Source organism: Rhizophagus irregularis, chromosome 15, assembly GCF_026210795.1.
Source record: "Rhizophagus irregularis chromosome 15, complete sequence".
NCBI classification, from domain to species: domain Eukaryota; kingdom Fungi; phylum Glomeromycota; class Glomeromycetes; order Glomerales; family Glomeraceae; genus Rhizophagus; species Rhizophagus irregularis.
The window spans coordinates 309,918-333,919 of NC_089443.1; the positions used below are offsets into that span (position 1 = coordinate 309,918).

A 24,002-nucleotide genomic window follows, 5' to 3' on the forward strand; every position below is an offset into this window, starting at 1 on the left:
ATTATTTTGTTTAAATAATTATAATGAAAAAAAAAATTCTATTAAGAAAAAAAGAAAAAAAAGATTATATATAAATTATTATATATTTAGTATGTAAATAGAACAAATATAATAAAAAAAAAATTCTATTAAGAAAAAAAGAAAAAAAAGATTTTACATAGTACATAAATTAATGAAATGTTCTTTTTTTTCTTAATAGAAATTTTTATTCATTATATGTACATAAAATAATATAAAGAACGAAAATTATGTATTGATAATCTCTTTATTTATTTTTTTTTTTTGAGTATTAAATTAATTATACAATTTAAAAAAGTGTTTCTTTTTTTTCTTTATTATTATTATATTTCCTATTAAATATAACAAGTTCATAATTAATTTTATTATTTTGCATTTTATTTCCATATCGCTTTTTTAGCGGTGAAAAAAGTACGATATCAATATTGCGTCACAAAATTTTTAATACGATGATAATACGATGATACTAGAAACATTTTATTACAAATATAGTTAAGAATGTATACGTCATCTCCACTAAAATTAAAGTATTTACTATATTTAGTAATCTTATAAATCCTTGCGTAGATCTTAATTAGTCATTGTACAATCGATTAGGAATATGCGGAATTTTAATAACCGAGAGACTTCCAATATTGAAAACTGTATTAATTGCATTGATCACCGCAATACTTTCATATTATAATGATAGGTGATGTCGGTCTTCGGCCGATATCTCTATTCCCCATCCAATTAACTTCTATATTGGGTTATTGAGAGATGCATTTGAAGTAATCAAGTTGTTTATCGGAGAACAAGTTCCGCACTTTTTTTTCAGAAATATAAAATTGTAACAAATTTTGCTAAACGTGCCGATTAAATGTTTCTTTAATTTCTATCTTACGATCCCCACTAAACTGTCATTCAAAACGTTCCATAAACACTTAAACTGAGGAAAATATCTCAACAATGTTTATTAATGCAGCGTATGCTTCAGGTGTATATTCTGGAATTTGTAGATGTTAACCTTAGCAATAGCAAAAGCAAAAGTTCTCATCACAACAAAAGGTGGCGTACTACCGATCACTTCTATCACTTCTGTAACCAACATTCCAAAGCAGTAAATATTAGCTGTTTTAGTGAACTCACCACCGTCGTTAACTACTGATACAAGAAGCAAACATGGCGTTTTATCTGTAAAATTTTAATCTGCCACACCATTGTCAGAGTTAATTTCGTTCAAGATTTTACCATCGTGGAAACCTTGTAGCAGTAAGTATTTACTATGAGCAAATACTTTCCTTAGAAAATCAGACTGACAAAAAATGAATGCTTAATTATTCATGTAAGGATTTGTTGCATTTATTATACAAAAAGCAGATTTTTTATCACACTGCACTTGTGAGTTGTGACTAATCAGAAATTGTAATCATCTATTATCTTGAGACCAAAGCCGACAATTACCTCCCCTATAGATATATGTTATCGATTATACTATATATCAATTATGTCATATGTTTCCAACTAAAATGTAAACTAGCTATTGGTGAAGATAAACTTTTTTTTGCTTATTCATTAATTTATGGCTTCCATTTTTGTAGAACCATATAGATATTGTAAAGTCATTTCCATTGTTCATCTAACTTGATTGCATGACCACCATTTTGCTTTTTTTTAGTCTGATTATGATATATTTTATCGAATGTACGACTTTACGAAATACATTCGTAAATTAATGAATAACAAGAGACCCATGGATATATTGATATATTACCCACTTTAAATTATCAGGCCGTTAGCACGTGATTCTATTGTCCCGCAGTCATGTTCTGTATAGCTTTTTGTTAATTGATTTTTTTCCTGATAATTTCCTTATCATGTAGTAATCCTATTAGATAATTGGGTAAATTTGTAAAATTATGTGACCTTAAATAACCAAACAACGAATAATAATTAATAGTTAAATAATAAAGAATATAAAATCTTTGGAGTAGAAAATGGTATCTAATCTAAAGAAAGCAAGTCAGTGGAAACATTAGTATCAATAAATTGTTAAAAAAATTGTAAATAACAGTTTTTCCTGAGAACATTATATGGATAATTAAAAAAATTCCATTTCAATTCTGTATAAAGCTAAAAAACTACAATGTGATATAATTCAAACTATCCTTGTTGAGATAGAATTTTACATCTTTTTTAAATAGTTTTCTAAATGACTTATATAATAAAACGAATATATATATATTAAAAATTCTTTTTTTGCCTGCATCTTTACTTATAAACGCGTATAAACGTTTAACTTTGTGTAACTAATTAACTAAGGCCAAAGAGTCGAAAAATTTTTTAAATGAGTTACGTGAATCAATTGAATTATGTGACTTATATGTAAGTATTACCACCAATTCGAATTAATAAAGAGTAGTTTACGATCAAAAAATAATGATTTGCGCATTTAAATAAGGGTATCAAGGAAATCAACTACTTCCTCACTCGGCAAACCCCAAGTGACGGCTTGTCGATAGATCAATTTGTCTAGGTGACAAGTTGTCTTGCACCAATAGACCAATAGACTTACCCACTAATCATGATCATCCATCTGCTAACAGTAATTGAGAAAAAACTATAAATTCTAACTAAAATAATATAATGATAAAATAACTATCTAAGATAATATGAATCATATGATCTAGAGGTTATAAACTGGTTAATTAATCGGTTAATTAACCAGTTAATACTGAAAAGTATCAAAAAATTTTTTTTTACCTATAAATTGTATCTATTTTATTCTACTCAACCTAATTTCGTCAATCAAAAATAAAAAAAAAAAATTGGTATTAAAGCTTCGAACTTGGGAACACGTGACCTCAATTGCTATACTTCTGGCCCGCATTACATTATATTACTCTGACCAGAATTTTGGTCCAAATAATTAATTTATAACATTACGATGGATGAATTTAATAAGGCATTTCACGATAATGAGAAAGCATAGAACAAAGCGAAAACATAATTGAAAAAAACAATTCCTGAATGATCTGCAAAAGTAAAAGAAACTGTTATCGAAGCTTCTTAATATTCTTGATATGAAACAAGATTTGCGAGAGTTTCATTCAGTTCGGTTTCTTTTTTTTAATGAAAGTATACACAAGTGAAATTCTATCTTATATGGTCATTTATTAATACGTACTTATCGTCGTAATAATGGCTGTTTTAGCATGAAATTATTGACATTAACGTTTATAAACCAAGAAAGGTATATTTTAGTTAATCCTTAAAACAAATACTTCATGTCGCACAGAATGTCATATTAACGGGGCGGTATAATTATCTGTAGATTAATCGTCTGACAGATAAAAATGCGGGATCATAACCTTAGAAAGTTAGTCCATCATGTAATAGATTAATATTATGGGTCTGTACCACAAATGCGTGTACGTTTATAGGACAATTGCAAAATCTGTTTATTAATATCTCAAATATCAAAAAAATATTTTACAAAAAAAAAATTCATATAAAAAATTTTAAGATAGAAAGAAAAATAATACTCTATTTTAATGGAAAAACACAATAATAACGAAAAAAAATCTAAAAAAGAGTAATAAAAAAAGCTTATTTAATCGCAATCTGACAAGAATATACATTCGCTGTTTTTTCACTTTCTTCGCTTTCTTCTGGGATAATTGATACATTATTGTTTTCAGGGTCAATACAATTAAGTTCTGAAATCACTTTAAGAATATTCGGTCTATTATCTGGCTCATGTTCCCAACATTCTATTTAAATAAATTAAAAAATAATTGTAAAAATATAATAGAAGACAAATTTACATTATTTTATACTTACTTTTATAAAGTACGACGAATTTATCATTTGTATCCTCAATAGGTTCTTCTCTTAGAAGCTTAAGAATATTTGTTATAATAGAAAGATGATCGTCACTTGATTTTTTTTCAAAATCGAAAGGTGATTTTCGACTTGTTAACTCCCAATATAATACTCCCAAGCTGTATATATCAGATTTTTCGGTTAGACGATATGAATTAGTCTCAAAAAATTTAGGATCCATGTAAGGTATTAGGCCATATGTTCCAGTGTTAATGTCGGATCCTTTTATACATGAACGTCCAAAATCTGCTAATTTTATCGTATCTTTATGTATTAAGATATTGTTGGGGTGCTAAAAAAAAAAGAATATGTTAATCACATAATCACAACGATATAATGCATTAGTTCCCGCTATATACGTAAATTGAGGAATGTGCTACTTACAAGATCGCCGTGTATGATTTCCTTAACATCGTGTAACCATAAAATCGCACTCGCAATTTCTTTAGCAAACTTTAATTGGTTCTCCCAATTAAAAGTAATAGTGTTGTTCCTTAAATAACTTCTTAGTGTTCCACCGTCTGCATATTCAAGGACAAGCGAGTATTTTTTTCCATCTATTGAAATCATGTCAACTAAGCAAATACTCAAATAGAAGTATTAATGATACGAAATCGGTATTTTACCTTCTAATTTCGTAATTCCACGAAATTGAATTATATTTTCATGAGAATTAGCCAAATCCGTTAAATAAACCTAGAAAGAAAATGAAATTTTAATATTTTAATTCTTTATAACGAATTGCTATCAGTAACATACCTCTTTATTCTCGACAAATTTTTTAATCGCATATATTGTTGATGTATCCTTCCATTTTGCAGCATAAACAGAAGCAGATCCTCCAAAGCCGATAGTCTTTGGAAGAATCTTGAGGTCATGAGGATCATAATGGATTTTCCTGACATCCAATAATTCCTTTATCCAATTGGTGTAATACTCTTCTAGGTGTGACTATGATGTCATTGTTGGCGTTTTTTATTTAATGCGATGCATGTGATGCATATATATACATATAAACCCGGGAAAAGGCCAATTAAAAATCAGTAAAATTTTCTGCTGCGCGATAAAAAAAAACCATAAATATCGGCCTTTTTTTCCTTGATTTTTGTGGCGCAGTTTCCAAGTGACCAAAATTAAGTGGAAAAAGTGAATGTATTTCTTAACGCTCTTTTTATGAAAGCAAGAGTTGAAACTGAAGGGGATAAATTGTCTCCAAAGTGACGTTGGGCAATAGTTATGTTTTTGGAACTTCAAGCGAACAAACGACCAAAAGTTTTTAGAGTCTTAACTTAAAAGCATAATGAAAGAAGCGAGCGAAAGGTCAAAACTATCAGTTCGATTCCTATTTATACAATTTTCGGAGTTAAACTTAAGCAATATCCTGTACTCATGTATCAAATGTAGTGTAAAGGGAGAGATGTAACGTACAAATGCAGTTTATGCAGCCAGGCTGTAACTCGCATATTCACCTTATAATAATTATAGTCTTAAGTACTTATATTTTTGGTATTTTTTTTTTAAAATACGTTTAACTCAAAATTTATTTACATAAAATCCCATTTTTTCATTATATTTAAATTCTTAGTGTGACAAAACAAATTCGATCAATTAAAAAATATTATCATTGTTTTAAATTTTTATTTTCTTAAAAAAAAATTTAATACCCTCTTCAACTAAGAAATTTAAACTTCATATGCTTAGTATGATAAACTATAGTTGAAAGCGTTTAGGTATTATATTTCACTTCAAAATATTTCTTATCCAGACGGTATTTCAGAAAGTCATGTAGTACGATTGAGTTAAATGATCTACGTTAATACCGGTATAAATGTACGTCAAAGATATTTATAAATATCTGACTAACTTTGTTCCGTCAAAATATTTGATGCGCGTTGTTTCTTAGTTATATGATTTTCGTTTATAGTTGTGGGAGAAGATTACGGCACCTATAGAAACATTTGTTATAGAATAAATTTATTTTTCGTAGCTATAACAAAATATATTATAAACTGATTTTAATTTAAACCTATTGTTAATAAAATAAAATAAAAAGAAATTGTGTTTAATATCGACATGCAATGTTAATCTCCTTAAATTATTCTTAAACACAATTAGAATAACTCAAAATATTCTAATTCAAATTTCATGTTGTCCGCCATTTTGTAATCCAAAAATGTAAGTTTCATAAATCATAATGTTTTTTTTAAAAAAAAATAGTATTTATGTAACTTAAGCCACTAAAAAATATATATATATATATATATTTTTAAAATATACTTGAATGTTTTTTTTCATTAATTATCAAATTTCTTTAAATATAATTTATTACTCAATACATAGATGCTGATATACAGTATGTATTATTTGTAGTATAAAGAATCGTGTTTTTTGCAAGTCATGTAAAGTCTTTTAATTTACATTTAATATTATATTTTTTCTTTTCGTGTGAAATAAATAATTTGAATCATATTATTTGTACAAAATAAGAAGCTATGATTTTGTGAACAAAAGATCATGATCTTTATGAGTCAATTTTTTAGCGCAGTCATGTGAATTCAGGTTCGGATCATCCAAACCATGCAATCCAGTGATTCGCTTGACATTCTCTTTATAATGAGATATTAATATTATGCTGTAATAAATTTATGAACATTAATAATTATGAGTTTAAATTTTTAAATAGTATAAATTCTCTTATATCTAAATGCAATTTTACAAAGCATTTTCTATTTCTCATTTATTGAATTTTTTTTTATAAAATTACTAACTGTAGCCTTTTGCGCTGCAGAACAATATTAAAATAAGTATTATTTATACTAATTATTTTAAAAAAAATTATTTATATAATATAAATTTTTAATTTAAAACAAATAAAGTTTCTTTTTTAAGTTAAAAAATTTACTTATTCTAACTAAAAAATCATACAAAATATATTTGTTCCGATCCAGAAAGAAATTTAAATTAAATTTATAATTATTAAAAAATAAAAGGGGCCGACGATTGATCTGATCGTCATTTTCCCGAATGTCAATTTCCTGAAGTCAATTTTCCGATTGGCAAACTGGATCATTTCCTGAAATTCCAAAGATGAAATAAATAATAATATACCAAAGTAAATAAAAAACCGGAATGGAAAATATTAAAAATTCAGTTTTAAAATTCCAGTTTTATCAAAGAAGATTATAAATATGGATGTTATTGATATTATTGATAATAACGTAATAGTAGAAACCTTTCGTTTTAAAGTTATAATAAGATGCAAGTAAAAAATTCATTATTATTCCTTTTTATTTCTATATATTCAATTAGTTAGAATAAAGAAATTAGAAAGATATCTTCCATTGTTTTATTTTTCATATTAAAGCCATTTTAAACTAAATACTGATTTAACGTCCTTTCTGTTTCAAAAATTTGAGGGGGAGGGAGGGAATAATTTAAACAAATATGACATTTAAACACTTAAAAATTTTGGAAATTTTCGGTAAAATCGGAAATATTCGGTACCACTCAATTTTAGAGAAGAGAAGGGATTCACATCGGATCTACGCCGAAAATACCATGCAGATTTCCACGTTTGGATTTTAAGCGAAAAAATTTCCTGATGGAGTTACATTTTCTGTGTTATTAAATTGGTTATCACTATTTTTTTTTTCTTTTTAAAAGCTTATCTAATAGAATCTTTACCTCAAGATTTGTGATACGTTTTTTTATTTATTTAGATCACCGATCATTTTTTTATTATCCCCTTTTTCTCATCATTTTTTTTTATTCCACTTCGTTATCACTTCGTCCCCTTTGGTTTTTTTTAATAAAATTTTTTCTCATTTATTTACACCTCGTCTTCCCCCTTTTTTAGAAATTTTTTTTTAAAAAAATTTTTTTATAATAATTTTTATTTTTATTTTATTTTTTTTGTAGGATTTTTTGGGTTTCCCTCTTTTTTTTGCAGGGCAGTTTGATTTCTTTTCTTTTAGGATGACCTGTAGGATGCTAGGACCTCTCCTTTTTTATGGAACGTTGCCTCTTGCCCTATAAAAAATTTTTATCCGAACATTTCCATTATTTCTCCGTGTCTTCCGTAAAAATTCCGTGAAAATGATACATTCACGGATATCCATGTTAGCGAGATGAAAATTTCCATGATTTAAGGCTATAAATTCCATGAAAATGATACATTTACTGAAAAAACATGGAAAGATAAAACACGGATCAGATTTTTTACAGGGTTGGAGACTCAGACTTTCTGTATGTATTAAATAGAGGGAGTTGATATTAATTAGAAATGTTACTATAATAAAGGACGGTCAGATAGAAAATTGTGTTACCTTAAAAATGTATTTTTTCATATTATGATTTCCTTTTTCAAAAAAAATCTCCTTTTATGATTATATATATATATATATATATATATATTATATATGTTTTCTATTATGTTTTCTATTCTATTTTTTATTCTGTTTTATAATATGTTTTATAATCTGTTTTATAATCTGTTTTGCTATTTTTTTTGCGAATAAAGGTTGTTTATATACGTGTGGATTTTACTATTTAATTAAAAAAATATTAAATAATATAATTTTTTTCTTATTATTTAATTAATTTATGATTATTAATAAATTATTAGTAATATAATATGTATAAAAAAATAAAACAATAATTATATTTTCATTATTATTTAGTTGATTAATTAATAATAAAAATAAATAAAAAAATGTGTTTCCGTAAATATGATTTACCAATACTAAAATAGTGATATACTACGTTTTGGTAAACATTGGTACAATATAATTATTAATTATTAAATTAATATTAATATTAATATTTTTTACTATTTTTTTATTTAATATGATTAAAAAAAGGAAATAAAATACTTTTAATTAAAAACACTATTTAAAGTGCAAATTATTTTGTTTTGCGATGAAAAAAATGATCAACATAATACGTAATAAAACAAGTTAACATTAAACATGGCAGGGAGCTATAGTCATAGTATAATTAGAACTGTAATAATTCTGACTTTTTTTTTAATTAAGTTGGTTTATACTACCATACAGTATCATAATTATTATGATAAATAGTTTTTAAGATTTAAAGAGAATTTCTAAATTTTAACTGGTGGAAAAATTACTGGTAGATCATGTGATTGTGTATTAAATATTCATGTGATTTATTATGATGATGCAATTTCATTTGGCTCGCTTCGCTCGCCGGGCTTTTCTAGCCAAACCATAACTTTCACTTTATTTGCAAAATTTTTGATTATATTTAACATATCTATAAAAAAAATGAGAAATTACTCTTAACTAGCTATTAACATAATTTTTTTCTCATTTGGTAAAGGATGATCATTTTCGGTTTATTTTGCTTGTTAATCATTTTTGGCTTAGTTATTTCACTTGTTAATCATTTTAAGGTTAATTATCTTGATTGTTGTTTATTTTTTGGTTTAAAAATAAAAAAATATATATATCAGAATATGTGATTAACTTTAAATAACAATACAGAAAGATTGTTTATTACTTGATAAAGCATTTATTTAATATTTACTATCATCATTTTTGGAATTACGGCTCTGGAAAAAAATTTTTCATGATTATATTGTAATAAAACAATTCTACTATCCGATTGTTGATCATTTTTAGTTCTGGAAAATTATGATAACTGAATATCATAATAATAAGACAATGATAATGAAATTTTACCATTTAGTTGTTGTTTATTGTTTTGTTTCAAAATAAAAAATTACTTGATATAACATTTATTTAATTTTATCATCCAATTGTTGAGAAAAAAAATTTTATGATAACATTATAATAAAACAACAATCTTATTATCTGATTGTTAATCATTTTTAGAATTACTACCCTGAAAAAATTTTCATGATAGCATTATAACTAAAGTTGCCTGCCAAAACTCTACAGGCTATTGTCGAAATGTCGAAACTAAAACCTGTAGAAATGCCGAAATGCCGAAATAGTTTCGACATGTCAAAATTGTCAAAACCTAAAAATATTACGTTTCACGTAATAACTCGGCGTCCAATGATCGTAGAAAGATGCACCATAGCTCGTTGGAATCGTCTCATAACGACGAGTCGAATGGTGGGTAGATCGTCATTCTACGATCACTGGATGCCGAGATATTGAGCGAAACGTCAAAAATCAGCATTTTGTATTTTGCGATACTGCGCCATTTGACGTTTCACTTAATAACTCGGCATCCAATGATCGTAGAAAGATGCACCATAGCTCGTTGGAATCGTCTCATATCGACGAGTCGAATGGTGGTTAAATCATCTTTCTACGATCATTGGATGCCGAGATAATAGACGAAACGTCAAACGGCGCAGTAGCGCAAAATACAAAATGCCGATTTTTGACGTTTCGCTCAATATCTCGGCATCCAGTGATCGTAGAAAGACGATTAGCAACCATTCGACTCGTCGTTATGAGACGATTCCAACGAGCTATGGTGCATCTTTCTACGATCACTGGATGCCGAGTTATTAAGTGAAACGTCAAATGGCGCAGTATCGCAAAATACAAAATGCCGATTTTTGACGTTTCGCTCAATATCTCGGCATCCAGTGATCGTAGAAAGACGATTTAGCCACCATTCGACTCGTCGTTATGAGACGATTCCAACGAGCTATGGTGCATCTTTCTACGATCATTGGATGCCGAGTTATTAAGTGAAACGTCAAATGGCGCAGTATCGCAAAATACAAAATGCCGATTTTTGACGTTTCGCTTAATATCTCGGCATCCAGTGATCGTAGAAAGACGATTTAGCCACCATTCGACTCGTCGTTATGAGACGATTCCAACGAGCTATGGTGCATCTTTCTACGATCATTGGATGCCGAGTTATTAAGTGAAACGTCAAATGGCGCAGTATCGCAAAATACAAAATGCCGATTTTTGACGTTTCGCTTAATATCTCGGCATCCAGTGATCGTAGAAAGACGATTTAGCCACCATTCGACTCGTCGTTATGAGACGATTCCAACGAGCTATAGTGCATCTTTCTATGATCATTGGACGCGGAGTTATTACGTGAAATGTAATATTTTTAGGTTTCGACAATTTTGACATGTCAAAATAGTTTTGACAATTTTGACATGCCGAAACTCCCTAATTTCGGCAGGGAACTTTAATTATAATGATAATGTAATGACGACGATAATGAAAATTTACCATTTGATTATTGTTTATTTTTTGGTTCAAAATAAAAAAAAATGTATCTATATTTAAATAAGTAATACAAACAAATTGTTTATTTACATAATATTAAAATTTGTCATCCGGTTGTTGATCATTTTTGGCTAACAAAAAAATTATTCAGTTTTCACATGATTTGCTAAAAATTTTATCCCATAATTTTTAAGCAAGAAAGATCATTCTATATAAGTGCAATATCACCCTATGGGTGGGTGGGTGGCGCGTCACGTTATTGTTATGACTTGAAATGATTGACATGTCATGATAGGTTAACGTTAACTTAACGTTAACATAAGATTAGTTTTTGAGTGATTTCCATTTTAAGATGCTGATCCCCCATCTTTGGTATTGATTTGCTGATTATATAAATACATTTCAAATCAAGCTTTTCTATTTTAGTACGATCGGCAACCAACAAATCTTTTAGTGTTTTAATTATGATAGACATAAATAATTAGTAATTATATGATAATGATAATTATAATAAACATTTATCCCTTAAAGTGTTTTGCAGCTAAATTTGGCTGCGATTTACCACTACGATCTAAACTGTAATACAATGAAATTCCATGGAATCCTCTGCGGAAATCCTGAAAATTCCGCGGAATTTAGAACAATAGCTATCATTTAAGGGATAATATGATAATATGAAAAATTTTGATAAGTTTCGTAATAATTACCATTCACTTTCGTTTTTTATTACTAATATATATAATAAAAAAAAAACAATATAATAAGAATTTTTTTGTTGTATGATAAATAATGATAATAATTATTATATAAAATTATTTCCTTATAAAAATTAAAAAATAGTGATTTTATTTTTAATTAATAACACTTATACAAATATCTTTTTTAAAAATCAATACCATAAAAAAAAAATAAATTTTCATTTTTTTTTAATTATAATAATAATTAAAAATAATAATGATAAATACTATGCCAGCAAAGCTCACCTTTATCTGTGTAATTCACTCAGTTGTTGAACGTGATAGTAATAATTTTATTGTGAAAGAAGCTATTGTTAGTTGTGAGAAAAGAAGATAGTAATACAACAATGAACCTAAAAGTAATTGCTTTTTTTCCAAAAAATCCTTCAGTTCCAAAGTAGATTTCAGATTTTATGTCTGGTGATGTACTTAGATTTACAGGAAAATTTGCTTTTTGCGAAGAACCCCTTCATAATGATATTTAGAGGTAATTCATAAACTTTCAAATTAAATTATTTAAATAAAAAAAAATATTTATTATGATAATAAATAAATATAATTTTTATTTATTTTAATAAAAAAAAAATTAAAAATAATTAGGTAACAGCTAATGTGGGTGATCATTTGGATCTTTTGAAAGATGATCTTCAATTTCAGTTTTTCTTATAGGTTACGTTTCAACACAAGTACAAAGTGATGATGATTTATTTAAAAGTATTAAGCTTACTATCACTGAATTTGTTGGAAGAAAGAGTGTTGGTGAGAAATTTAATATTAAATGTAGATATTTAAAGACAGATGAATGAATTGATAATAAGGCAAAGAAAATCAGAAAAAATTCAAATGTTATGATATTGGGAGAAATGATTTTAGTTAATTCTGAATTCCAAGTTGAAATTCAAGATATAAATTTTATCACTATGACGAATACTAATAATATTGGAAGCTCAACAGATAATTCAATATCTTCTCTATATTCTTGGTCAACTACGTCTTCAAGAAGATTATCAGCACAATCAATGGCTAATAACAAAAATCTCACAAATATTTCATCAGATGTTCAAGCTACAGATTCTAATAATAAAGAACTGTCACATTCAAACAATGAACTAGTAGAACCAAATAATGAATTAAACATTGATGATGAAAATATAGATGACAATCCTACCTCCTTGAATAATAATAAAAATAATAATAGTAATAGTAATAAAAGAGGTATGTTTATATACACAATATTACTTATTTTTTTTAACATATATTTCCAGAATTTTTCTTATTACGTTTAATTAATAAAGTAATTCACCGATTTTTTAAACTAAAAAAAAAATAAAATAATCATACTATAACTTTAAAACTTAGCAATTTTTTTTTTATATTTGCCGTTTTCAAAATAATTGAAATTGATGATCTGCAAGATAATGATCAAAAACACAAAAAAATACAAAAAAGTATATTGAAAAACAAAAAAATGTGTAATGTATATCATGCAATACGAGATTACAAAATCTCAAGTTTTTTATGCATATTTATTAAAAAAAATATAGTGTTACAATGAAAAATTTTGACCTAAAGTTATAAAGAAACGAAAATTTTTTTTCGCATATGAAAATTTTTTTTGTGTTACATAATCGACATTAATTTCAACCATTTTGAAAATGGCAACATTAAAGATGATCTTTTTAATAATAAATTAATTTTGAATTGGAGCGGCATGTGATGCCTGCGCCTGATCTATTCCATAATTTTTTAATTAGAATTTTGGACCGGAGACATGGACAATTTGATCAATCAACATGATCAGCACATTCCGGGCTGATTACTAATACTGTAATAAATAATGCTAATAAGGTATAGTAGATAATTAATGTCAATTTTTTTTAATAATAATAAATAATTCATTGGCCATTGTAATTATAGGAAATATTTTTTTTTTTGCTGACATTTAATTAATGAATTTTTTTTAATAAAAATTTTTTTTACAATTGATCGTATTTTATGATGAAAAAAATTTTTTTTTTGTAATATATTTATTAATATAATTAATTGAAGAGTGTGCCAACTTGACTCCTGATTCTTCCCTAGTTAATAATATAATAAATTTCAAAATAGTAAGGTTGAATGGGCAATTCTATAATAATGTAATTTTTAATTGTTAGTTTATATTTATTTTTTAACATAAAGAAAGGGCAAAGTCCGATCTATTGTTTGAAAACAAATTTTTATTTCTAATGAAGAAAAAAATCTGATCTGTTGTTAAAAAAATTTTTAAATTAAAAAAAAATCCTAATAATAAATAAAATTTCTAAAAAGTCTATCATTAAAAAAAAAATAAATGAAAATTACTAAATGATTCTGTTGTTAAAAAAAAAAATTTTAAAAAAATAAAAAAATTAAACGAAAAAAAAATCCTGAAGTTAATCTATTATGGTTAAAAAAAATAAAAATAAAAAAATTACTAATCGTAAAAAGAAGAGCGATATTGATTTTAAAAATTTTACAATTTATTAGCAAAGCTTCAATTATCGGAAACTAAAAAATAATTTAAAATATTTCATATTAGTAATCAGTATGGATTTGCTGATCATGAATACGGATTAGTACAGGCGCAGACAAATCATGTGTTAGACAATTCAAAATTATTTATACAGGCTAATCTAAACGTTAAGTAATTTTTTTAGTATATTATAGATTTTTATTTTTTATCCCAAATTATCTCACATTTTATTTATTTTGTTAAATAATAAAATAAAAATAATATGTAATAAGAATAGACAATAACAACAAATAATTTAAAAATAAAATAAATGAATACATTTTCATCCATTATAATACCTTATAAAATCTTTGATCCAATAGATTTCATATGTCAATTGAAAGTATCTTCTTTAAGGACATCTCTTTTATAGATAAGTTAATAAGAATAATAAAATTAATATTACACTATTATACATTATTATATAATACATTTCAATTTAAGCAGATCAATTAGCAGTGACGAAGTCACCACACATTAGAATCTCTAGTTTACAATAAATATGGTTTATCACAAATAAAAATAAAAATCATAATAAAGATTTATTTATTTTATAGTAAAAATTGAAATATAATAACTGACAAATAGTCCAACAATAATAGAATTATTAAATTTTAACTATACATTCAAAACAATCGGACTTTTCTTGAACTAAGATTTCAGTAAGTTTACGACTTGTATAATATGCTTGTGTATGAGATTGTATAATAGAAGCACTTGCTTGCTCTTGTACTAAAATTTTGTTTGCTTCTATAAATTCAAACATATCATTCTTTAATTTATTATCAATATTAGGTACTTCCCATTCATAATTTCCATCCCTGTTTAATTCAAAATATTTACTAATACATCTAATCCATTCAGATATAATATTTTCAAGCATTGTTATGGTTGGTCTATTGGAAGGATCTGGATCCCAACATTTTTTCATTAAATCTATATAACATTTTGGAGTATTTTCAACAATTTCGGGGCGTTTCCCTTCACAGACACTCAAAATAAGGTGATGATCATGTGCTACACGATTAAATGGAGGAATACCTGATGTAAATTCCCACATTATCATTGAAAAACTATAAATATCACTTGCTAGTGTATAGGGTTTTTGTCTTAATGTTTCAGGTGCCATATAAGGTAAAACTCCATAAACTTCTTTAATTTTATCGTCAGAATCTTGTAAATCATTTATAGGTTTACATAATCCTAAATCAATAATAAATAACTCATTGTAATTATCTGATATTAAAATATTACCATCATGAAAATCACCATGAGTTAAATTTGATTCATGAATTACTTTGAGCCCTAATACAATTTTTTTCAATAATTGTAATTTTTCTAGCCATTTAAATTTAATTATATCAGTTAAACATTTTCTTAAACTTCCTTTTTTTGCATAACTCATTACTATTATATAATTTAAATTATTTGGATCTTGGGTACATCCAAAAAATTGAATAAATTTTGAAAATGATTTTTTCTGACAATTATAATGATATTTCCACTGTATAAATAATAAAAAAATTAATTTTTGCAAAAAAAAAATAAATAAATTTACTATTAAATACTATAAATACTATACCTCATCCAGAAATTTACTATTCAAATTTGATGAATTATTAAGTGTTTTAAGAATAACCTCATAGCTTAATTGCCTATTCCATTGTTGTTTGTCAAAATTCCAACTAAAAATAGGTCCATCTAACCAGATAGCTTTATGAATTTCACCAAATCCTCCTTTATCATAATAATTAACATTTGACAATTTATTATAAGGTATCCATTCTAAAATTTCATAACTATTTTTGGCATTTAATTGTGCTTCTTGAATAAATTTATCAATAAATTCATTTTTACTGGTCCACTTTGAAAAATCAAGTTGAAATTGTTTGGCATTACATTGTTGACACCACTGGTAATTAGTATATAGCTGTTTGCATATATTACATAATTCAACTTCATTTTTAAAATCTATTTTGTTAATTTCTATTGCTTTTTGATGCCAATAAAAGGCTTTTTCTAAATTCTTTTCTGTTCCTTCTCCATTTACATAACATAAGGCTAAATTATGCATTGAATTAGTGGAACCATTTTCTTCTGCTTTTTGAAACCAATAAAAGGCTTTTTCTAAATTCTTTTCTGTTCCTTCTCCATTTACATAACATAAGGCTAAATCATGCATTGAATCAGTGAAACCATATTCTGCTGCTTTTTGAAACCAATAAAAGGCTTTTTCTAAATTCTTTTCTATTCCTTCTCCACTTATATAATATACAGCTAAATTATGCATTGCTTTTTCTTCACCATTTTCTGCTGCTTTTTGATACCAATAAAAGGCTTTTTCTAAATTCTTTTCTGTTCCTTCTCCATTTCTATAACATACGGCTAAATCAAATATAGCTTTTTCATCACCATTTTTTGCTGCTTTTTGATACCAATAAAAAGCTTTTTCTAAATTCTTTTCTGTTCCTTCTCCATTTCTATAACATAAGGCTAAATTATACATTGAATTAGTGAAACCATTTTCTTCTGCTTTTTGAAACCAATAAAAGGCTTTTTCTAAATTCTTTTCTGTTCCTTCTCCATTTACATAACATAAGGCTAAACTATGCATTGAATTAGTGAAACCATTTTCTGCTGCTTTTTGAAACCAATAAAAGGCTTTTTCTAAATTCTTTTCTGTTCCTTCTCCATTTACATAACATAAGGCTAAATTATGCATTGAATTAGTGGAACCATTTTCTTCTGCTTTTTGAAACCAATAAAAGGCTTTTTCTAAATTCTTTTCTGTTCCTTCTCCATTTACATAACATAAGGCTAAATTATACATTGAATTAGTGAAACCATTTTCTTCTGCTTTTTGAAACCAATAAAAGGCTTTTTCTAAATTCTTTTCTGTTCCTTCTCCATTTACATAACATAAGGCTAAATTATGCATTGAATTCTTTGCTGGACAAAGTAATTTTTTCAAGATATCATATAATGCTTTTATGATATCATAATTGTACTTAAAATTCAAATTTTAAGATGGTTGTAAAAACGTTTTATATAATAAAAAATCGCTTTGAAAACCACGTTAGAACCCCAATTCCGATACTTACCAAGATATCATAAAAAATGGTATTATAATTATGATTTCAAAACCATTTCATGATATTTTTTTACGACTTTTTAAAATATTAATAAATTATTCTTAATGTATTTGTGAAATATCAATAAAATTTTATTATTATACTGCTAAATAATAATACATATTTTTCAAATAATAACGATTTGAAAGATTATGTCTATCATAATTACAATCTCCATTACAATCATGCACGAAATGAACCCTTGAATTATGATCAATTAATGATATTGGAAATATCCTATTCCATCTTGTTTCTTCAGATGCCTGCAACCTATATTTTGGACACTTCAATAGTGTATTTTCTCCAATTTTTTCAAACCAATCAAAAATCACAAATGCGTGTAATTTTCTTGAACGTTCATGAGTAAAAATTCCCTTTATAATAGCATAAGATTCTTCTGTCTCACCTTCTTCAAATACGTCAACAACATCTCCTACACTTAATTGTACATCAACAAAACCATCATCATCTTTCACAACATATGAAATATTGTTATAAAATTCCACTTTTGAATTTATCATAGCACCTCTATCATTATAATATTCTGCATATGCATTAGCAAGTTCGTTGAAAAAATATTCATTAAGATGTTTTCCAACAGTGAAATTTTCTTGATCGCGTTGATGTTTATTCCACTTTGATCTTACATTAATATCCATTATTTCTGGTATACAAGTTACTATATTTGTGTCTATGTAAGTAGTATAAAAATGTTATTATGATGTAAAATACTTATTATGCAATCAATGCAAAAATAAATATAAAATAATATACATACTTTCAACATCATCATCATCATATGTTTTTGACAAGAGTGAAGAAGTTATGTACCAGTTATCCAATAAAGGTCTTAATGCAACGTCATTAACAATATTTTGAATGCCTTGACCAATAATCATATGTTCAAACCGAATATCTTGCCCTCCATCCAAAAGGTATCTTAAAGTTTGTAAAGTATTATCACGTTTAATTAAATCAAATTCCACATTTTTTTTGTTTGTATGTGGTACGACCCCTTTGTGTATTCGATGGACCATTTCTTTAATAGAGACAGATGTATTAAAAGCTGTTCCATAAGTTTTAGCATGTGCAACAATATGCCGATTAATATGAAGATTCGGAAGTCCACTAAATTGTTCAGGAAAAATCTATTAAAAATATAATAAAATTAGTACTAATGTTAAATTATCTTATAAAAAGTAATATTACACTACCTCCAATAACATCTTACACTCTAATTCTAACATTTTTTGTATAGTTTCGTAATTTTCATTTGTTAGAGTTCTTGAAAATACCATACGAGCTGTCAATGAAAATTGAACCCAGCATTTGATTATCCTATTAATTACATAGTTATGGGATCGCAAATCCATTCTTTCCTTTATACGCATTAAAGCTTCTCGTTTTAAAAGATCAGATGTAAGACATCTGCGTAAAATAAAAGGAATAATCATAGTAAGACGCAAAATATCTGACATAAAGTAACTTGCAAGATGTGTTATTGGATTTTGTCGTCGTGACCAACAAGATGGTACTTCAAAAAATTTCCATATTCTAGTAAAAGTATCTTCACCAGAATTCGTTAAAAGTCCAAATGTTGCGATAAGAAGCCTATTTGCTTTACCTGCAAAGCAATGAAAAATGTCCTGTGGTGTACTAATATGACGATCACGAATTAATTGATCTAGAGGATTTGGAATTAATCTAAGACCTAATGAACTCGCAAGAGCATGTTTTTGTGATCTATTAGGTAAACATTGTATATTTTCAAATTCAATATCTGTTAAATGATGATAACGTCCATGCTTAGAAATGTCAAATGATATGTCTGTTAAATCATCACGTGAAGCTTTACAAGTTCGACATCCATGTGTTGCATTATGTCTAAGAGTACCAGCAAGATCATTTCCTTGTGGGAGATCTGCCGTAGTGATTCCAAGCCCTCCTGAAATCCATACTTGTTGATTATCAATTGTCATTAAAAATCCACGTTCAAGATGTTGAATATCTTGAATAAAAAGTTTTATAGCATCCTCAAATTTTCCCCCAAAGGGAACAAACCCAACTAGAAAATGATTTCTTAATTTCTGGCGACTCTTAAGTTTCATATTTCCAAACTGGAGGTAAAGTCCTCCAAGGCTGTGATAGACGTTTCTATAAGTTCCGAAATCATCAAAGTAAAGATCACAAAAGATTTTAATTCTTCTACAATGAAAATCTGGGCGTGATAGCGCACTTAAGGTAGAATGATGATGTCTTAAGGAAATATCTCTTAATAGTAGTCGTGCGTTATGATAATATAAAATTTCTTTGATTATAAATTCATATGATAATGGCTGTTGAGTATCATATAACCATACAGAAACTTTATTAATTATTTGAGAAAGTTCTATTATCTCTAGATTTTCTGTTAGCCAAAGTTGTCTGGAATCTTGTCGTGATCTTGCATAAGTACGTGGCAATTCTGTATAGAAAAATGTAGAACATATCTTAATAAGTAATCTATCATTATCATCTTTGACGATAGCGTAAATTTGTCCAATTCGTGGTTGGGATTCAGTATCATATCTAACGTATCTGATAAACTCGCCAGGATAATAGATTACTTAAAATAATCATTGTTAATGGGTGTATTTTAGTTAAATATATATATTATTCATATTACCATTATTATGATGACAGCATTCTGCTCCAAAGAGAGGTGATCGTTGCCATAATTCCCCATGCCAGAACTCAGATTTGGAATCAGATTCAATTCCTTCCCCAAAGTAAAGATCATTTTTTAACTTTGGATTACTTAATATTCTTTTAATATGGTCTGTAACTGAAAAGAAATATGCCTCTTTTGATTCTTTGGATGTTGATGGAGTATCCTTTGATGAGATTTCAACGTTATGGCTTTTTATTGTCAATAATGGTAATCCATTACGAAATCGTTTAATTGATCGTATACTTTTAATCACATCTTCAACACGGAATTTTTCATGTAACAAAATAGAGACAAGACCTTCATATGCTGCAGAACTGATCATATGTTTTGTTACCCAAATAAATAATGCCATTGCTGTAAAGCTAGGAAAATATGGCCCATACTCCCCTTGAAAATGCGGTATATAGGATGAACCATCATATGTTTTAAATGATGGTAAAGCGTTGGAGATCTCCTCTTGATTTGTCATACTATCATCATCGTCATCAATTTCTTGATTTACAATATCATCATTGTCGTTATCATTGTTGTTATCATCATCGTTGTCGTTACTTTCTAAGGATTGAACGTCAGGCGCGTTTAGATAACTTGAGTTAAAATGTATGTCTTCTGTATCAAGACTATTATATTGCTGTTCCTTTGAAAACATTATTATTTCCAATATGATTAATATTATTTCAAGATAATATGTTATACCCCATTAAATCCCGTAGAAATTTGATCGTTCAAAATGTCATCCCATTCAAATAGTTCTGAAGGTAACATATTCGCAGCTGACTGTTGCATAGTAGTGGAAACATGACTCGGTTTTGGTTTTTTTTTATATCTAGGAAGATTTGTAGACGTGGTTTGACGGAAACGAACTCGAGACATTCTATTCAGTTGAGTTAAAAAAAAAACTGTGAAAAAAAAAGAAACTTTAACTATGTATAGGTTAGAAAGTATTGTATGACATAAAGTCTAACCGTAAATGTCAAATAATAACAATATTTTTATAATGATGAAAACACTACGTAATAAAAAGTCTGAAAAAGAAACAAAATTTTAATTTTAACTATATTTAGGTAGGTTAAAATGCAGTATACTGTATAGCATCACAATGCTGATCATTTTGTTGATCACTTGCGATTTTTTGTATAAAAATAATGTGACGAAGCATAATCAAAAAAATCAAATTGAAAATCCACATCAAAAAATATATAGATTACGCTAAATTAAAAAATTATTACATATGAAAGTTGACCAATAAAAGATAGATTTTAATAAAATTATGTAGGAACGGTACTCTATATCATGTGATAAAATCGAAAATAATTCACTGATGCTTTATATAGCATAGGATCTAACCATAAATGTCGAATAAAGATTTACATGACTATATTTTTATAATGACGAAAACACTGCGTAATAAAAAGTCTGAAAAAGAAACGAATTTTAATTTTAACTATGTATAGGTAGGTCAAAATTCAAATTAAGTATTGCATGACATAGGATCTAACCGTAAATGTCAAATAATTAACTTAATTTTATAATGATGAAAACTCTGCAGATTTTAAATCGCTGCGGGAGTTTTTTTAATGTAGTGGTTTTTGATTTTTTTTTTAATATAATACATATTTGAATCAAATAATTTAGTACTATATTTTATATTTTCTTATCTTGCGAATCAAATTCAAATATGCCCCCCAGGAAAAAAAAATCCTCAACGTTACAATCTAATAATAAAAGAGGAAAAGGAGGGAAAGGTAATACTAATTTGATCAATTAAATAATATTTTTTTATAAAACTGCTTTTATAAAATAAAATAAAATACCAATACTATTATTTTATTCATAAAAATAAAACTTAAAAAAAACGTACTCATTGTAATAACAAATGTTACCGTAGGTTCTACAGTTGATGAACCTAATAAATCCAGTAATAAGAAAACTCCTCCCACAACATCAAGTCGTGAAAAAACCCCTCCCATAACATCAAGTCATGAAAAAACTCCTCTCACAACATCAAGTCGTGAAAAAACCCCTACCACAACTTCAACTAGTCATGAGAAAACTCCTGCAAGTCGTGAGAAAACTCCCACCACAACCTCAACCAAAACTCCTATATCAACTTCAACTAAACCTTCAAGTTGTGAAAAAACCCCTGCCACAACTTCAAGTCCTGAGAAGACTCCTGTAACAGTTTATATCGATGATAAAGATTTCAGTGACTCATTAAGTGAATTAAGTGAATTTGAAGTGCATCAATCTCAACATCCAAAGAAAACGGCTTTTAATCAAAAAGGCAAGTTTATTTTTATTAATCTTTAAAAATATTACCTCATTAATATTAATATACTGAATGTATGAAAAAATTACAGGTTGGGACAAAAATAAAGCTGGTATAGAGCGACTACAAGAGCAACGTCAAGAACATGGTAAATATATCCACGTTTAATAATGCAATAAAATATAACCACAATTAAATCTGCATATATTTTTAGGTCGAAAATACCAAAGGTTAGACTTGGATGATATTATTGAACCTTTAAGTGATAGTACTTTTATTAGCAGTTCCAGAAAAAGCAAGAGTTCCGTCACATCATCTATTTTGTTTAATGATTGGGACAATTGGAAATTGGATGATGATGAAGACTTAAATAATGATGATGTGCAAAATAGACCAACCACATCTGTGACGAAGCACCATTTTTCAAAAGAACCTGTATCTCGGAATTCGGCAATATCTTCAGAAGATATAAATTCACATGAAATATCTTCAGCAATTGCAAATATTTTGCAACCAGAAAATTTAGAGGTTATGATACGAACTGCAGTCAATCGTGAAGTTGAAAAACGTGTCAAATCATTTTTTGATAATCGTGCAGATTTTATATTGTCATCATCCTCATCTTATTTATCATCTGCACCTCAAACACGAAAATATCGGGTAAATTTGATTTTTTTTTTGATAATAATTAATGTATTCTTATTATATATTAAATATATTGCTTCAGTTATCTCACATTCATTTTTTATATTTTAGGATCAGAACCATGTAATTACTACTGTAATGGAATTTACTAAACCACTGTTTATGAAAATGCGAAACCTTTCTGATACAGCTCTTGAATTAATAATTAATGCAATGTGGCCAGAAAAACCAACATTTGCAGATGAATCTGATATAAATGTAGCAAGAAGTAAAGCAAAAAAATTTTTTCAAGCATATCGTTGTAATTTAAATAACGATTTGTCACAACATGCTGATAATGTAATTGAGCGTTATAAAAAAGAAAAGTAAGCATTAATTTTTATAATATTGACTGGTTTATTATTGTTATAAAATTAACCATAACTTTTTTATCAATAGAAACATTGGTAGAATTAATACATTCACGAAATCAATAATCATAGATTATGTTTCAGATGATTTTACACGTGATATTTTTAATACATACATGATTTACACACCGACAATGAAAGATGATGTTGATGCATTAAATATTTTAAAATCATTCTTGTGCAGAGCGTTAAGCCATCATATTGGTGAAAAGTTGAATGGCAATAGTGATCATGAAGCAACCTTACATAAGGTAAAATCATTAGACTATATTACTAAAGATTTAGTATTAAAATCACGTCTTTATGCCAATATTATTAACAATATTTAATGGGATAGATTAGATAATATAAACTTGATAGCTTTAATTAGTAGTATGCTAATATTATTAACAATATTTAGTGGGATAGATTAGATTATATAAATTCATAGCTTTAGGTAACGTATTAAATGTATTGTAATAGTATTTGCTTTGAAAGCTTCTAACAACATTA

The 24,002-nt window shown here is 27.0% G+C and overlaps 5 protein-coding genes across 5 annotated transcripts; 2 read left to right on the forward strand and 3 right to left on the reverse strand.

Moving 5' to 3' along the window:
- Nucleotides 1-3,606: 3,606 nt before the first annotated feature.
- On the reverse strand, nucleotides 3,607-5,181 carry OCT59_006843 (uncharacterized protein; the record flags this gene model as incomplete). The annotated part of the gene is made up of 6 exons (XM_066149449.1): nucleotides 3,607-3,770; nucleotides 3,841-4,174; nucleotides 4,267-4,439; nucleotides 4,509-4,578; nucleotides 4,642-4,823; nucleotides 5,172-5,181. The coding sequence occupies 6 exons, from the start codon at nucleotides 5,179-5,181 to the stop codon at nucleotides 3,607-3,609; spliced, it is 933 nt and encodes a 310-aa protein (XP_065998337.1).
- Nucleotides 5,182-12,660: 7,479 nt separating this feature from the next.
- On the forward strand, nucleotides 12,661-13,367 carry OCT59_006844 (uncharacterized protein; the record flags this gene model as incomplete). The annotated part of the gene is made up of 2 exons (XM_066149522.1): nucleotides 12,661-13,027; nucleotides 13,357-13,367. The coding sequence occupies 2 exons, from the start codon at nucleotides 12,661-12,663 to the stop codon at nucleotides 13,365-13,367; spliced, it is 378 nt and encodes a 125-aa protein (XP_065998338.1).
- Nucleotides 13,368-14,952: 1,585 nt separating this feature from the next.
- OCT59_006845 (uncharacterized protein) lies at nucleotides 14,953-15,228 on the reverse strand (the record flags this gene model as incomplete). Its single annotated transcript, XM_025328788.2, has 1 exon — nucleotides 14,953-15,228. One exon carries the CDS (start codon nucleotides 15,226-15,228, stop codon nucleotides 14,953-14,955), a length of 276 nt encoding a protein of 91 aa, XP_025165129.2.
- A 604-nt stretch (nucleotides 15,229-15,832) lies between these two features.
- OCT59_006846 (uncharacterized protein) lies at nucleotides 15,833-21,059 on the reverse strand (the record flags this gene model as incomplete). Its single annotated transcript, XM_066149663.1, has 8 exons — nucleotides 15,833-15,849; nucleotides 16,245-17,330; nucleotides 17,883-18,167; nucleotides 18,255-18,624; nucleotides 18,691-19,484; nucleotides 19,713-20,081; nucleotides 20,430-20,823; nucleotides 20,883-21,059. 8 exons carry the CDS (start codon nucleotides 21,057-21,059, stop codon nucleotides 15,833-15,835), a joined length of 3,492 nt encoding a protein of 1,163 aa, XP_065998339.1.
- Nucleotides 21,060-21,864: 805 nt separating this feature from the next.
- On the forward strand, nucleotides 21,865-23,839 carry OCT59_006847 (uncharacterized protein; the record flags this gene model as incomplete). The annotated part of the gene is made up of 6 exons (XM_025332999.2): nucleotides 21,865-21,931; nucleotides 22,075-22,413; nucleotides 22,547-22,603; nucleotides 22,670-23,115; nucleotides 23,212-23,465; nucleotides 23,539-23,839. 6 exons carry the CDS (start codon nucleotides 21,865-21,867, stop codon nucleotides 23,837-23,839), a joined length of 1,464 nt encoding a protein of 487 aa, XP_025164270.2.
- Nucleotides 23,840-24,002: the final 163 nt, after the last annotated feature.